This window comes from Cyprinodon variegatus, unplaced genomic scaffold (genome assembly GCF_000732505.1).
Source record: "Cyprinodon variegatus isolate N-32 unplaced genomic scaffold, C_variegatus-1.0 Scaffold21, whole genome shotgun sequence".
Classification (NCBI taxonomy): domain Eukaryota; kingdom Metazoa; phylum Chordata; class Actinopteri; order Cyprinodontiformes; family Cyprinodontidae; genus Cyprinodon; species Cyprinodon variegatus.
The window spans coordinates 2,207,988-2,220,722 of record NW_015150474.1 but is presented as its reverse complement, the minus strand read 5'-3'; the positions used below and the strand labels follow the sequence as shown (position 1 = coordinate 2,220,722).

The following is a 12,735-nucleotide window of genomic DNA, read 5'->3' as shown; positions in this document are numbered from 1 at the left end:
CATTTCTGACTGTATATCCCTGTAATTATTACACACTGTAGCTTTAAATAGTAACTAATATTTGGTAACAAACTATAGTAACTAATATAAACTAATATTTGGGCAAAAAGTTTAGTATTGTTGCTTTAAAAGGGAATGTGGAAGTGGAATAGATCTTTGGGGATGGTGTTGAGTTTTTCAAAACAGCAACAACAGGCTGCAAAGTGGTAATAAATGTGGAAAAAGGGCAAAGGTGATTCTCAAACCTTCCCTCCTGGTGTGAGACACACTTACATGACCTTCCATGCCCTCTACAGGGCTCCAGTCCCTCCAGCAGGTCCGTCCTGCTCTCAGTCTCATGCTCTCGTCTGGCCACAGCAACTCCTTCCGCTTCGGTAGGTTGATATTCTCGAGCACCTGAGTCACGTCCACTATCTAAGAAGCACCAGGCAGCAGGAGACATGACTTAATGAGCGCCAACAGAGCTGGAACAGCTATTGCCTAAATAATCCACAAACCTGCACTCTGTATGAAATGTCATCTCGCCGTACTGTGGAGACCATGGGGTGGTGCTGCTGTGGATGGTGATGATGGTTATGAAGCTGGCTGAGAGGATCTGTCACAGCGCTGCATACGCCATCATTTCCTAGGAGCCCGACCAGTGTGTGCCGTTTGCAAGGAGGGATGCTGTGGCTGGAGAGGGAGGATGATGGGCCGGCGGGGTCGGATGTGGAGCCCAGGCGAAGCTGTAGGGATGTGGGGAGTGCACGCAGGGACAGCTGGCTGGTGGAGGAACGGCGGCAGGGCTCCAGGCCTGTAGCAGAGGTGCGCAGGGAGGAATGTCGGCTGCTGCCATAGCGGTAGGATGAGGATTGGCTGGCCATGGAGGCACGGGCTGGGGACTGACGTACTAAACCGGACTGAACAGACTGAGAGCTCTGGCTAGTACCTGGACACAGGAGAAAATACAGTCAGAAATTCCATTCGCAGTTGAAAAAGCAGCACTGCTCATATTAAAGCACAGAAAATCACCCAGAAAGTCTATCAAGGACGTGTGGAAGCAAGGAATAACTTCTGTGTAGGAAGGGACAGAGAAGCTGGTCAGAGCTGAAGGGAAGAATGCTAAAGCCAATACAGAGCAATGGGGTAACAAAATGTGTTAGAGGCTAAAGAAATGTCAAGAATTTCTCATCTTATAGCAGAACCCCAAATATACAGCTGGAGATTGTATCAGTGGGGTTGTTAAAGCTGTCTGAGCCTGGGCGGTTTTGAAGCAAAGAATAAAAAAATTATTTGGAGATGTATTATTGAAAAATAACCAGAAAGATGCCTGAATAAATATGCTCGGCTAACTTTAGTGGGCTATAAAATGAAATCCAATCTAAATAGCCCAGAACCTGAGGTTTAAACGGGACGGTGTGGATATGAACAGGAAGCACAGTTCTTACCCAGAGAGTGAGGCTGGTATGAGTGCGGTAGAGCAGGTCCCGTGGATCCGCCATGCGACACAGAGCTCTGGTGAGAGTCTCCGCCCGTCCCGTTTCCGCTTCCAGACGACAAACCGCCAGCATCTGAATCCTCTATGTTCCCGCCACTGTTGCAGCCGGCACCGCAGCCTTTCCTTAACCTGCAACAAAAAAAACAAACAAAAAATCTTTTAGTCTCATCTTTGCTCAAAACATTTAAGCACACCTGTGATCAGAACGTCATCACATCATCTTAATGTGGAAAGTTTTGCAAGCTAGTTTCCATAACCATCCAATACCTGTGCCAGGTGCTGACAACGAAGTTGCGGATGTTTGCGAGGCTGATGGGTCCCCCTAGGATGTGCCCAAGCTGGTGGTGTGTGTTGCAGTAGGAGGTGGTCAGCGGGGACACGTAGATGGGATACCCAATGGGCTGGTCGCAGGACGAGTTGATCATGTTACGTAGGGCCTGCTTGGCGTTCTGGATGCTGCCCCGCTCTGGGTTTCTGTTTCTCAGGAACACCAGCTCCTGTTGCTGCCCAGCCCAGAGGCCGCGGACACATTCTTTATTAACCTGCGACACAATCACAACGTTCTCATTAACCGACTCACAGATAGAGGGGAGCTCCCTGAATGGGTCGAACTGGTCCCACCTTGATGACGCGGAAGCTGAGGTATCTTCGATTGAGCATGATGATCTTGTACTCGTTCGTGCCTTCGTCCAGTACATGGCGAAGGGCGAGGAGGGAGGGAGCATTGGACAGCACAGCACTCCTCCAGGCAGGGTCGCCCTCATGAGCGATGACCAGGTTCTGCTGGTGGGAGGAGATGGCCTCATAGAGAATCGCCGGCTCATCATACTCATCAGGGGACGTAAAGTGGTCCTAAAGAGGAAAAAGAAACCAAAAAAATGAAGCGTCGGAAAATGAGATGGTGTTTAATTGAGGCCCCTATTAACAAGCCTCAATTAGGAAAGAGTCACAGCTTTTTCTCACCTGGTGTAATTTAAGAGACATTCGGATACCAGGCACCACGACCTTCCTGAGCAGTTCCATGTCGGCGAAGATCCACTCGTCTCGCACTGACGAGATGCGGAAGTCTCCTTTAAACAATGCATGCAGTCCGTAGAGGAAAGACTCCAGGTTGCTGGGAGGGAAATCAGAAAAAGAAGAGATGGAAGTTTTAACCCCTTAGCTCCCACCGTCCAGCCCTGGCTCATTTTGACATCACATTTTAGTTCCACATCTAACAGCTAGCTTATTTGTAAACAAAACCCAACATGTTGTAGCTCTTAGAATCAGGCAATCCTAAGGAAAATGACCATCAACTCAATTGTAAAGCCAGCAGCTGTCAATCAGTGCAGAGATGATCTGTGGTGCTTCTTTAAATAACAGCTTCTTTCTGACAGTTATAAAATCTTTGATCATAATGAGGAAATCCCAGAAACATTTATCCCTCAGTGAGCGCTCTACTGTAGGAGCGCTGTCATTGAATCAGTGGCTCTGCACCATCGTCTCTCTTCTGTGTTCACGTTAAATTTGCATGTGCACCACATGCACTTAGATGTGCACATTACTATCACGTGCACTTACACCAGGAAACTGTAGCCCTTTATTTATAAATGTTAAGTAAAGAATCTGTTTAAAGCATAGTAATGACCTTTACAAACTAATTAGTTACAGTTACTGGAAAGGATGGAAAAGGTGGTTGCATACTCTTAAATAGGAAGGCGCTCTGAATACAGCTTATTTTATAATTTCATTATGGACTATTGTAGTAAATGAGGGTCTGGATACAAATTAAACCCACATTTTTAGATTTATAATTGAGTAAACTTTGTGTAGGTCTGTCATAAAACTCTAACTGACACTGCTGATTGGTTTATATAAGCACAACAGGTGCAGCTTTTATAGATCATTCACTTGGCAAGGTGAAGATTTATAGATAACCTGGACATGTGATGAGCTGCAGTTCCCAGGGCTCTCCTTCCCAGAACGCAAAGGCCGAAGCAGAGCAGCACGAGCGGCGAGTCTTTATCGCTGTTAAGTGGCTACAGGACAGAACAGACACACAGGAAACCTCTGTTATGCTTAAATGAAGGCTTTGGTTTGGAAATATCATTTCCTTCCATCAGCATCAGATCCTACTGCACTATGGTACTGGAAACATTTTCATTTAATAAAACATTTTTTAAAGGTATACCTTAGCCCTTTGAGTGTTACAATACTGGATCCAACTCAGGTAGACGCCACAAAAACTGTCTCTGGAGATGCCTGCAAGCCGGTGGTCATAATCCTCGTCGATGTTGGGATTAAAGGTGGGATCCAGGTCCACATAGTTCCTCTCTCCACATCCTCGCAGGCCCTCTTTCATGGTCTCATTAGCCAGCCACTCTTCAAGCTTAGGGGAAGCGATGACGTAGTAGATGATACCCTGAACCCAGAGAGAGCCCAGAAGCTCAGATCTTTTCAGAATGTCTCCTGTTCAGAGATGTTCCTCAACATCATGAGGGGAGAACAAACCTTGACGTAGTAAGTGGTGAGGATGCGCCTCAGGTCAAACACCTGGAGCATAGAGGCGGCGCTGTTGTCAGTGATACTGTAGCCCTCTAGAACATATTTGGTGACCAGCACCTCCCAGGCCAACCAGCGCTGACCGAAGGCGGCGTTGAAGGACAGGATGTGAGGGAGATGGCCGGGCTCGCAGCAGCAGCAGCCCTCGTCTTCTTCAACTCCTTCGGTGATGGCCTCAACCTCCCTCTGTTGGCAGTAAGTTCCTGAAGAGAGCGGAAGAAAAATAATCCATGAGTGGTGCTGCATTAGTGATTTGGAAGTACAATGATGATTTCTGCCTGCCTTTTCTACAATGACACACTAAAACAAAATTAAACCCTGGTTAAAAACAAAAAAAAAAAACAGAGCAGATATGATCTGATATTTCTGCCCAATATGTCTTTAAAAGAATTAAATGATGATTAAAAAAGTCAGACAATTTTATTTCTATTGAACAGACTAGGTTCTATTTCCACAAAGGACCTGTTAAAACATCTTCCTGTGAAAAACAAAAACATGTCAGGTTTACAGATTCAAGATATATGACAAGCTGGTGACTCGGTCACATGCTGTCTGCACTGATCGTGTTTCAGCAGGTTTATAAATGCAGCAGAAACCCTGGAGGGGAATGACTCAAAGTCACGCTGCCAAACGGCCAGGTGTGTTTTCCAATGCAATAAAGCATTACTTTTTATTTATTTATCTTGTTTTGACCAAAATCTGCAGGGGAATTCATTAGCTATACTTTATTCTTCAATATTTAGAAATGGGAAGACGAGGACAGCAACATCAAATAATTTGTAGACACTTAACACAGCTGGAAAATTAACCCTGCAGTCAGATTGTGCAATCCTCAGATAAAGGCCACTGTTAGCAGGATGAATGTTAAAAGTCATGGCAGACAATCAGCAATAGACTAAATATTTGTATGGTTCGAAAAAGATGCCAGGAACAGGCCTCGTTCACAGCTAGCGTGTTGCAACGTCAATGAATAACACTGGTTCCCCCAGAAATCGCTTTTGGACAAAGTAGAGATGTTTGGTCACAAGTAAACCTGTAAGTGAAGCTAAAAACTGTGAGCAGCATGTCAGGACAAAACCACATAAAGTACCAGCCAAGGTAGGGGTGATGATATGGGCTTGTTTTGAAGCAACATGACACAAACCTTTCCGTGTGTTGAAATAAAGTCAAATGTGAGGCAAAACAAAATTTAGGCTCAAACTGGGCAATAAAACAGAACTCTAAACTCAGAAACAGATCATTAAAATGATCAACTGTGTCAATGGTTCTACAACCTAATGAATCATAGGGTGAACTTAAGTTTTACCTGAATACATTCTCTCTATTTTAGCTTTGTCTTTGTTTGGGAAATAGTCCGTAATTTGAGTTTAAACCCAAATAACATCAGAAAACTATAAAGATGGGATCACATTCTGATTTATAAAGCTCTAAAACCGAAATGCAGCTGTCATTGTTTTCTTCATAAGATGTTTATGTGAAAAACTGACGTGGAGGAAAACTAAGTATACTGACCTGGACCAATTAATCCATTTGCATGTGTCCATGTGGAGGGAAGACATTTATACTAAAAGGAGTTTTTAGGGGGAAAAAGAGCGTCTCCTGGGAACTACAGCCCTGATGTGACGTAGGAAGTTAAATATCCAATACTTTTGAAATAGCAGTACAAACTAATCAATCATATATTTGTTAATTATTTGCGGCTTCTTCACTAAAGTAGAGAAAAAATTTTTCCCGTCAGCAGTGGATGCAGACACTATAGGACTTTCTCTGGCTGATAAGTCTTTTAACAATGATAGATGTAACACAAAGTATCCTCATTTATTAACCACATATTTTGCTCTAACTGCTATTTGATCATAAAATGGACCACAACTTCTGATTATACAATGAGATAAAATGGACAAAAACTTTTGAAAGTATAATCAGAAGAACCACAAATATTTTCATAGCAAACAGGTCAACAAACATCCAGTGAATTTACTCTGAATTTACATCAAACTAATGTCTGTGGCCCATTATTTGTTTCAGCTTCCTGTTTTGACCCACGTGAATACAGGTTTGGACACTGCTGAAGAAGAAGGTAACAGTAAAAAAATGTTCCTCCTTAAAATGAGTGAAGAAATGAGGAGCTTCTCATTTTTTAAAACACTAGTACTTCTTTCCTTTACATGTGAAAGACTCTACATACAAACTTAACCTTTAACTTTATAAAAATACAATAAATGCCTCCATAGTTATTAAAAATGACCCTAATATTCTTCACTACAGATGTCATACCAGATATTAATCTGCTGGCCACAACACCATAAACCAAATGTCCAGGCTGACCTCTGAACTCCAGCCCTCGGAGCTGAAAGGTGACCAGGCCGTTGCCAATCTCGATGAGATGCACCAGAGCATTTAGGTAGTCAGATGCTAGGATGAAGCAGTCCCCAGTGCTGAAGTTGCCCCAGCGGCCCAGGAGGAGGTCCCCACACAGGCTGTGCTGCAGGGAGCGGGTCAGATGCTCGTAGAAGATCGAGTTCAAGTTGTTATCATCAGAGCCTGTAAAAAGGCAAAGCTCCCATTTTAGAGGCAGCAACATCAAACATGGAGGAGCAACATTGATTACGTTTATGTAGTGAGAAATTATTCCAATAAAACAATTTCAATACACTAAAATGTGTTGGCTCATTGTTAAAGCTCATCTTTGTAAAAATGAAGTTTAAAATCTGTAAATATTTTTGTGAATGTTTGTTTGTCATGTTTGTCTCTATGTTGCCCTGCTATGATGGACTGGCGACCTGTCCAGGGTGTACCCCGCCTCTCGCCCATTGACTGCTGGAGATAGGCACCAGCACCCCTCGCGACCCCACTCGGGACAAGCGTGTCAGATAATGGATGGATGGATGGATGGGTACCTTGCCTGGGCGATTGGAATTGGATGCAGATTAGTTTACAAAAAGGATCTCTTGAACTATTTTTTTTTCAGGTTTATGACAAACATTGAAATCGTGTGTTTAGTTGTGTTCTGTCATCTTCTTGGGTGTGTTTTGTGATTGACACTGTATGACAGGTGGAGTCATACTGCGCTGCTTCCACATCCAGTTGGACAAAAGGTCCATCAGATTAAAATTTGTCAAGTATGTTAGATTTTTTTTCCCCACTAACACAAATGTACTGAAATACTGTCGATCTAGGTGTCTGTACCAGATGAACACAACTCACCTGGATTTCTGTCCAGCTGAGACGCTAGCCGAGTATTTGAGTGATCAACTCTCTTAGTGCTGGAAACACATAAAAATCAACAATTTTAGAAACACGTGGATGGATATAAGAAATCATTCACAGACAGAATGTAGTCTTCTAGTTTTGCATACTTGTAGTCTCGTTCCCAGAATTTCACGGGTCGAACATAGGAGGTGATAAAGATGGCGCTGCCAAGGAAGGGGTTGAGGGGAGTGGAGAAAACTGCAGACACTACAGCCTGGACGAACAACATGGCGGAATCTGGAAGCTCTGGTTAAGGTTATTAGGTAACAGCATGTGATGTGCAAAAGAGATTAGCTTGATTAGAATAGACTTCATGTTTGAGGTATGTGGCAAAAAGATACGAGGCACTGCAAAGGGCTGAGCAAAGGCATGGAAGGCTGAGCCCCATGTGATCTGCCACGGGGCAATATAGGTGTAAACAAAGTGTAGCTTGTAAAACAGCTCCCACAACTGTAAACAAAACAAAAACAGAGAGACAAAAAGGAAGAGAAAGAAATGCTGTAAACCTTAACTGCATTAAAAACCACATTTAACCATTTCTGCACAGACTTCTACTGTCATGTGGAAGAATACTCTCACCTTGCTGAAAACAATGGACATGAGGAAGAGGTCCAGCAGCAGCGTCTCGGACAGATGGCGGTAATCGAAGGTGAAAAACAGGACAGTGAAGAGAATGGTCACATACTGGTAGGTGGGGCTGCTGTAGCAGGAGCGAAGCAGCTTCAGGCCGGCTATCGTGATCATCAGAGCGCCGACCCTGGAATGGCAGAAATTATTTAAGAGCCTTGAATTATTTCATTTTTTCAATAGCAAAAAACACTTTTAACTAGATTAAACCTATTTATCTGGGGAGAGAAATCTGCTGCTTTAGACACAAAACCGTTCTAAACTGCGCCTGCCGTATACTGCCATCAGTAATGTGATGGGTATGTTACTTTAACTTGACATAAACTCCTATCATTTCTATACTAATTCAACTGACCATCTGAAATGAGGTTTTTCTCCTCTGACTTTAAAGGGATTAGTCAATTAATAGTCGATTTAATGAGACAGTAAGGGATGCTATCAATTCTTCTTTTAAGTTTTAAGCATTTACCATTCTGAGGTGAGTCAAACACTGAAATATTTGGTGTGAGATTAAGTCCTTAGAGGGTCATTGGAGTAATATTTGCATCAGTTTGGTATATACATTTAAGAACAGCACTCGTTTGGGGACAGAAGGGGAATTTTGTGGCATCACTTCCGAAAAAACAAATGGTCTATTTCTATAGTGTCCAATTTGCTATGGAGGACCAGCACTTGTCAGGCTGAACCCAAGGTGAAACTTTTTAGACATCTTGAATGGGTAAGAAGATAAATATGGGTCCTAATCCAGCTGACGGGCCATTGGCTAAAATATACAAGTTTCAGTTACATGTCATATTTTGATGCCAGGAACAGGAAGTTGTGACCTTTCATCAAATGGAAAGAGAGAATAATTTGATATTTGTTTTGCTTTCTATGTACTCATGTGTCCTCTACCAACTCAATTAAACTCTTATTCTTGTGATTTGATGCAACTACAATGAATCTTTTATCGTTTAATCAATCTTTACTCATATTGCCAATTCCAGTAGAAATAGTTTGGTTATAGCAAACACAGACAGAAGTAAAGATAAAAGGACATTAATGAAATGCAGCCTGCTCACTCAGTGTCAAGTTTCTTTGGACTGGCGAGTTCCCTGGCGCTTCCACTCAGCTCATTAAGGATGACCAAAGGATAGAGAACATTTTTCTCTACAAACAGCAGCCAAACGTGGAGCTTCTCGAACCACATAACATGAGCTGCATCTAAGGAGAGAGGACAGGTTTAGAGTTTAGTTGAGCTGGACGTCAGGGAGACCTAAAATGCTGCATTCAATGAGCCAACTGACGGCGGACATCAGTACTACAAGTCATATTTAAACTTCAAACCTCAATATGTTTTATTTTGATTTCATAAGCACAAAGTGGCAAAAAAAATAGCAAATAGGAAGGAAAATGGTACAATTAAAATGCCTCTCCAAGATAAAAAGACCCACCATTGCATATTCCTCTTAAAAAACATAATGGGTGGTGAAAATCTGCTCTCATTAATTGACATATCATGGATTATAGTGATTAGCAGACTTGGATGATAAATTATGTTAATTCAATAAAGAGGACTGTTTTCCATATTTTAACCATTTTTAAAAATGGTAATAGCCAGTTTTTAAGAAAAGTATATGACAAACATTTTAAAATTTGAAAAAGAATGTTTAAAACTATTTACACCCATGAAAATAATCTTGGCTTTGTTGCAATAAATTTTTTCCAAGAGGTTTTCCTTTTTTATTGTTCATTTGGAGAACTAACTTGTGTGAGGAGGTCAAAGTTTATCTCCCTACATGATTCTCCATCACATTTAGGACTCTGCTTGAATTATGATTAAATGTTAACATTAACATTTGCTGAACATAGATCCCATATACCTAGTGGATTGATTACTAGAAAAAAAACTAAAAAAAAACATTTCCATCTGCATCTGCCATTTGGCAGGGTAATTCTTGTTAGTTTTAGGAAGACTCCCCAGGAGGTTTGACCTCCTTACACAAAGCATAGTACCGGCATAGAGATCTTTATGCAGAGTCCTTCTATAATCAGCAGCCCAGTTGTTGCAGTCCAAGCACTTATTTGATAAATTAATACTGCATGCAGCGCATACATAGCAAGTTATTGATTAATGATATTATCCACTAATCAGTAATTGATAAGCAGACTTTTCCTTCAAAACCACAATGTATTGTGCCAGTGGATTTAAACATTAACTGAATAAACAGCATGTTTTCTTTCACAATAAACATTTTTATAAGGTAAAACAAAACAGGAACCGATTAGGTAATTGAATACATATAGAGAAACTCTTATTATTTCCAATGCACAAAGATACAAAAATATAAATAAAAACAAAGGCTGATATTTAATGAGTTTATCTAGTGTTTATATTTACAGATGGAACACATTAAGTTAATTCTGTCCCCTCTTAAATAATCCCCAACTCCACTCTGGCATTACTTCTCCTGTAAACATAGATCTATGCCTGTAAACACCTGAGGCCACCTCAGAATGAACAGCGGCCCCCTCTAGTGGATGTCAGTAACACTACATTCCTTTTAACTGGACATTATTAATTGGTCAGATGGAATAAACATTTTTCTAGTAAACCATTAAATCAACATTTGATTCTAAGTCAGTTCTTTGTTTACATCCCTAATAGAGTAATATTAAAATAATCCAAACTGCAGCTCAAATTTAAACCAAAAACCAAAACAGATATTTTTCTCATTAAAGCTTCATAGCAGCTTCCCTTCCCAGTCTCTGCTGAGGAAAAACCTCTGCACAGGATGATGCTACCCCACCTACACTATAACAGGTCTGAGACCTCGAGAAGAGAATCCTGTATAAACAAATGATTAAGAATAATAAAAATTCGCCATTTAAAAGCAACTGGTTGTGTTGGAGTTTATTTAAGGGTCATCACAACAAAAAGCTCTGATTAAAAAAAAGCAGCCCACTTTTCGGATTCTTATCCATAAGCAATTCTATAAAACGTATAATCTTTTAATTCGTTTTACAATATTTGCTACTTTGTGATGGGGATTCACATCAAAGTGCTATACACATCACCTAAATGTATAATATGACAAAAAGAAAAAAGGGTTAGGGCTGGTAAATTTGTCCTTAAAATCAAAAAAGTATTAAAAGAAAGAAACTGAATCATTTCTTAGTCCAGCTAAGTACAGCTGTGGGTGAACATGAGATGATTCATAAAAGTAGAATTATATTCCAGCATAACCCATCTTGACTAATCTTCTATCTCCTCTGAAGTCTTGATATTATTAATCCTGCTCAGCCCTAGCATGAGTTAGGATGGATTGTGCGTTTACCTCTGACTTCAAACTGATAGTACTCCTTTGTTTTGAGCAACGGGTGAGAGAAGCAGTACCAGGGCAACTGCTTACGGACTTGTGGGAGCAGGTAGTGGGTCAGCAGTCCCACCGTCCCCAGCAGAGCGTACAGAACATAACTGAGAAAAGGCTATAAAAACAAAGACAACACAAGGCAATTTTTAAATCAAACAGTAACATTTCTGAAGCTAAAAACCTCTTCAGAAAAGGACGTTTGCTTTTTTTCCTGTTATAGGGTCTCCTAACACAAACAGAATCCTATTAAATCATTAACTCTGGCATAATAATTGACTTTGCAGGCATTTGTAGTTGTAAGAGCTAATATTATTACTGTACCTGTAGCGCTATGAACACTGTGCTGACATGTATGGCAAAGTAAAGGACAGCAATGACCACACAGACAATCAGGTCCGACTGCAGGCGCTCATTCTACACATTTGAAAAGAAACATCCGGCATGAGATGAGAAATCGGTATTAACAGATGTCATGCAGCTGATGTAAACCTAATAGGTTAGAAGACAGAATGCTTAACTCACCACCGAGGCCCTCAGCTTGTCAGGCAGAGGGTCCTGCACCTCAGAAAGGGGATCCTCTGGGTTCTTGTCTCTTAAATTTGGTAAAATCTTGGACTGTATCAGTGAGCTGTGAAGTTAGAAGAATAAACACCCTGTTTAAACACCATAGTGATCTGAAGCTTGATTATTAAATAAAGTTTTCTCCAAGATAATCTTTTTAACTGATCTGTAAAAAAACACAAAAATCCAACGTAAAGATTCTACTTAAGTCTAAATGGAGCAGATAAACTCCAATGACGGTTTTTTCTCTTGCAGAAATCCATCCAATATAGCTTCCATGAAAGCCTTTTTATTGCATCAAAATCTCACAAATATCTTTGCTTCAATTCCAACATATTTTTCATTTACAAATATCCTACTAATTGGACTTTAAAATATCCCTAGCAATATAAATAAAGTCATTTACATACAAGTTTATAGACATAAAACCTGAAGCAGTAGTTTGTTGAAATTCACAGCAATGCTTATCATGTTAACTGTTCTTTTTTTGTTTTGATTTGTTTATTTGTCTGCAGATAAAATAAACAGAATAGGTTGTTTTCCATTTGCCATTTTCTCCATTTCTTACCCTCATAATCCAGTAATTTTAGAGAAAACATTTTCAGGCGCTGAACAGGGAATTTTATTACCTTTATTTTTAATCTGAAATAATAAAGTTCACATTTTTTGTGAGGTTTTTGCTTAATTACTGCTCTAAATAGATACTCCTTTAGCAAAAAGATATAGTTTAGAGTCTATATTCTATTACCAAAAATAGTTGATGATTATTTTTATAATCCATTAATAACTTTTATTCTTATTAATCTTTTCAGGTTGACAACACAATCATACTTTGACTTTATTATATAAAAAAAAAGTCTTAGTAAAGACAAAAATACACATATTATTAAACTGCTTCCTTAGCCTGATGAAATTATGTAAGTG

At 40.3% G+C, this 12,735-nt stretch overlaps 1 protein-coding gene across 2 annotated transcripts in view; it reads right to left on the bottom strand.

Moving 5' to 3' along the window:
• The window catches only part of pcnx (pecanex homolog (Drosophila)), a 42,495-nt gene that overhangs the window by 2,001 nt on the left and 27,759 nt on the right, over window positions 1-12,735 (bottom strand). For both annotated transcript variants that reach the window (XM_015390640.1, XM_015390648.1), the window contains exons 18-35: window positions 11,773-11,878; window positions 11,572-11,664; window positions 11,215-11,365; window positions 8,959-9,100; window positions 7,850-8,027; window positions 7,612-7,720; window positions 7,378-7,507; window positions 7,226-7,284; window positions 6,347-6,562; window positions 3,968-4,221; window positions 3,648-3,878; window positions 3,395-3,495; window positions 2,441-2,591; window positions 2,099-2,329; window positions 1,745-2,019; window positions 1,428-1,606; window positions 498-928; window positions 274-414 (exon numbers count right to left, since the gene is read on the bottom strand). In XM_015390640.1, coding sequence (XP_015246126.1) covers window positions 274-414; window positions 498-928; window positions 1,428-1,606; window positions 1,745-2,019; window positions 2,099-2,329; window positions 2,441-2,591; window positions 3,395-3,495; window positions 3,648-3,878; window positions 3,968-4,221; window positions 6,347-6,562; window positions 7,226-7,284; window positions 7,378-7,507; window positions 7,612-7,720; window positions 7,850-8,027; window positions 8,959-9,100; window positions 11,215-11,365; window positions 11,572-11,664; window positions 11,773-11,878 — 3,178 coding nt within the window. The remainder of the gene's footprint in view (window positions 1-273; window positions 415-497; window positions 929-1,427; window positions 1,607-1,744; window positions 2,020-2,098; window positions 2,330-2,440; window positions 2,592-3,394; window positions 3,496-3,647; window positions 3,879-3,967; window positions 4,222-6,346; window positions 6,563-7,225; window positions 7,285-7,377; window positions 7,508-7,611; window positions 7,721-7,849; window positions 8,028-8,958; window positions 9,101-11,214; window positions 11,366-11,571; window positions 11,665-11,772; window positions 11,879-12,735) is intronic.